Below are 3,547 nucleotides of genomic sequence, written 5' to 3' on the forward strand. Positions count from 1 at the left end.
ATAACAGTTATATCCCTGGACGACATTCAGAATAGGACCGAATGAGTGTTCTGTACCACGGCCACAACTCTTGTGTGGAAAGAATGATGCTTGAAAGCGACCAACAACAAATCGTTCTCCTGTTTAATTTTCATTTGTCACTTTCAACTAATTAACTTGTCGGAACGGTACATGTTAATTTATTAAAAATATTGCGCGATTATTATATATTTTTTGCTAAATTCAATAAGTAGACCGTATACGTAATGCGAATTTTAGTATATCGTGGCAAATCGGCTATCAGTCGCCAAACATAAATAATAGGGCCATTAAAGTTTGTCGCAAAGATTTATACTAATCCACTCAACGATTACATTGGGCGGAGCCGTGTGCATGTCAAGTGTTTTATATTAAAAACAATTATGATTCTTTAAGTTTTGGTATCAAATTCATTTATTTTGTCTTTTAATTTTTGTAGAATAGAACAAATTAAATTCATATGTTAAAAATGAGATTTTAAAGTCTACTAGAATTAGCAGCAGTGAATGAGAAATTAATTGAATTCAAGGTAAAAAGTACATATTTAAATGCGTGTATGTACAAATGCAAGATTATTTGGAGGTTTATTCAGTAATGGCATTCTGCGCTTCTTGTTTTGAACTGTCAATTTATTCCCACACTTCTTCCTCCTCCAAAGGCGTAGGTCCTGCTGAGTTAATAAAATTGTCGTCAGACTGAAAAAGAGAATTGTACGTATTTTCAGATAAGATACTTCACTTGTGGACAGATCATTATATTAATAAAATAAATTATAAAAATTTTGTGAGTAATTTTAAATTAATTCATTGTTTGTTGGTTAGAGGATAAAAGATTATACGCAGGGTTTGAAATTGCTTGTTTGAATTGCTATTTTCAATGCATTTGCTATTGCGATCAGTATATTAACGAAGTAAGCTTGCTTTTTAACCGACTTCCAAAAAAGGAGGAGGTTTTCGTCGGATTTTTTTTTATGTATGTTACCGCATAACTTTGGACCACGTCAACCGATTTCGATAATTTTGCATCGGAAAGGTAGTGTCTCAGAGGTGGTCCCATCCTAATCTGGTTCAGATCCGATCAGTGGATCATGATATATATATATATACAGGGTGTCCCAGAAGTACGTGCCAAACTTTAGGTGAAGGTAGGTGGGGGGGTGAGCTCCCTGATAAGCAAAAAATTTTCAGGTAAAAGTGTCAGCGTTTTTGAAATATTTACATTTTTTCGAATTTAGAAAAAATCGTGCCTTTTCATGTGTTTTCTTGAACTGCAACTATAAACCGGGCAATACTTAGTAAATATGTTATGTAAAATAATTCCAGATAGTTGCCTCTCCATACTCAAATGCAATGTAGTTAAAATATATTAAGGAACCATCATAAAATTAGGACTATTTCTGGATTTTTAACTTTTTGATATTTTCTTCCCCAACTTTGACTATCTCGGGTGAAAAAAAAATGTACTGAGCTATAACTTTACATTACATAAAAAAATTGCTCATTTAATAAAGATTTCAGAAAGGTGCCACACTTACTGTTTTGAATAGAAAAAAAAAAAGTTATAGCCGCTTTTGTGGGTAAAGGACTGAGACACGCTAGAATGTATTTAATAGATTTAAATTGAATTTGCTCTTGTTACCGTCAAATGACATGCTAAATAGTACAAAGGTACATTATTACCTGCTCCTGACATTATTTTATGTTACTTACCGGAATTAGTGAAAGTGGATTTTGTGAAATTGGACCCTTCGAACATTGTGTTATTAATACTATGACAGAGAACACGCAGTATACGTCGCATGAATATGCGGATATTCACCTAATTTACGGTGAAGCTTGCTGTAATGCCAGAGCTGCTCAAAGACTCTATGCAGAGCGATACCCCAATCGTCGACATCCGGGTCGAGAAGTATTCGCCCGGACCCATAGAGAAATATATGAAGGTAAGTGATTTTTACACCTTTCTTGTTTGCTTGCTTGTTAACTATAATTTTTCACTTTTTTAAGGTCGCATACCTGGAAGGCGTGGCGGCGAAACAGGACGTCCTGCAACGGTAGATGTTGAAGCTGTGTTAGAGGAAGTGGAACTAGGTCCATCGACTTCAGTGAGAATGATGGAAAGACGGACGAGAACACCAAAAACTACAATTCACAAAGCTTTAAAATACCATCGATTTCATCCCTTCCACATTCAACGTGTTCAGGCTCCATAAAAAAAGAGATTACCTGTCTAGGGTTAGATTTTGCCGTGAAATGTTGCGAATGCATGCATCAGACCCCAACTTTTTTAATAAAATAATTTGGAGCGATGAATCATCATGCAAACGTGATGGTTATTTTAATTTACATAACCTTCACAGTTGGCAGATAGACAATCCTCACGAAATGAGAGAAGATCGTTCGCAGTACCGGTACAAAATAAATTTATGGTGCGGTATTTTTAATTGTCAGTGTTTGGGACCTGTGGAACTGCCGCCAACGCTCAACTCTCACAGTTACTTAGAGTTCCTTCAGGAACGGCTTCCAACTCTTTTGGAAGATGTACCCTTAAACCTGCGGCGAAGACTATGGCTGCAAAATGACGGGTGCCCTGCTCACTACGGGCGTGAAGTAAGAGCTCATTTAGACGAAACTTATCCTCGCCGATGGATTGGACGATACGGGCCAATCACGTGGCCCGCTAGATCGCCAGACCTGAATCCATTAGATTTTTTCTACTGGGGCTGTCTTAAGGACAAAATTTATTCAAAAACAATTCAAAACGAAGAGCATTTGCGGGAACAAATAAATGGAGCTGCTGCTGAGATAGCCCAATTGAGTTTAAGATCTCTAAAAGCGTCTTTTCTTAAAAGGTGCCGAGCTTGTATTAGAGCAGAAGGTCACCAATTTTCAAACAACTCATGTATATCTTATTTCACGTGAACCCATCCTTCACATGTATATTTTATTTCACGTGAATCCATGCTTCACAAAAAATATTGATAGATATAGCCCTTGTTATAGACTCTAGTCCGAATTCCGGTAAGTAACACAAAATAATGTCAGGAGCAGGTAATAATGTACCTTTGTACTATTTAGCATGTCATTTGACGGTAACAAGAGCAAATTCAATTTAAATCTATTAAATACATTCTAGCGTGTCTCAGTCCTTTACCCACAAAAGCGGCTATAACTTTTTTTTTCCTATTCAAAACAGTAAGTGTGGCACCTTTCTGAAATCTTTATTAAATGAGCAATTTTTTTATGTAATGTAAAGTTATAGCTCAGTACATTTTTTTTTCACCCGAGATAGTCAAAGTTGGGGAAGAAAATATCAAAAAGTTAAAAATCCAGAAATAGTCCTAATTTTATGATGGTTCCTTAATATATTTTAACTACATTGCATTTGAGTATGGAGAGGCAACTATCTGGAAGTATTTTACTAAATATTGCCCGGTTTATAGTTGCAGTTAAAGAAAACACATGAAAAGGCACGATGAAAAGGCACGATTTTTTTTAAATTCGAAAAAATGTAAATATTTCAAAAACGG

General features: G+C 35.7%; 1 protein-coding gene across 1 annotated transcript in view; it reads right to left on the reverse strand.

The window, feature by feature from the left end:
- Nucleotides 1-414: 414 nt before the first annotated feature.
- The window catches only part of vas (ATP-dependent RNA helicase vasa), a 119,501-nt gene continuing 116,368 nt past the window's right edge, over nt 415-3,547 (reverse strand). Inside the window, exon 9 of the mRNA XM_017610835.1 lies at nt 415-713. Coding sequence (XP_017466324.1) covers nt 648-713 — 66 coding nt within the window. The 3' untranslated portion in view covers nt 415-647. The remainder of the gene's footprint in view (nt 714-3,547) is intronic.

Source organism: Rhagoletis zephyria, unplaced genomic scaffold (genome assembly GCF_001687245.7).
Source record: "Rhagoletis zephyria isolate East Lansing unplaced genomic scaffold, Rhagoletis_zephyria_1.1 Rzeph_scaffold_00346, whole genome shotgun sequence".
In the NCBI taxonomy this organism is placed as follows: domain Eukaryota; kingdom Metazoa; phylum Arthropoda; class Insecta; order Diptera; family Tephritidae; genus Rhagoletis; species Rhagoletis zephyria.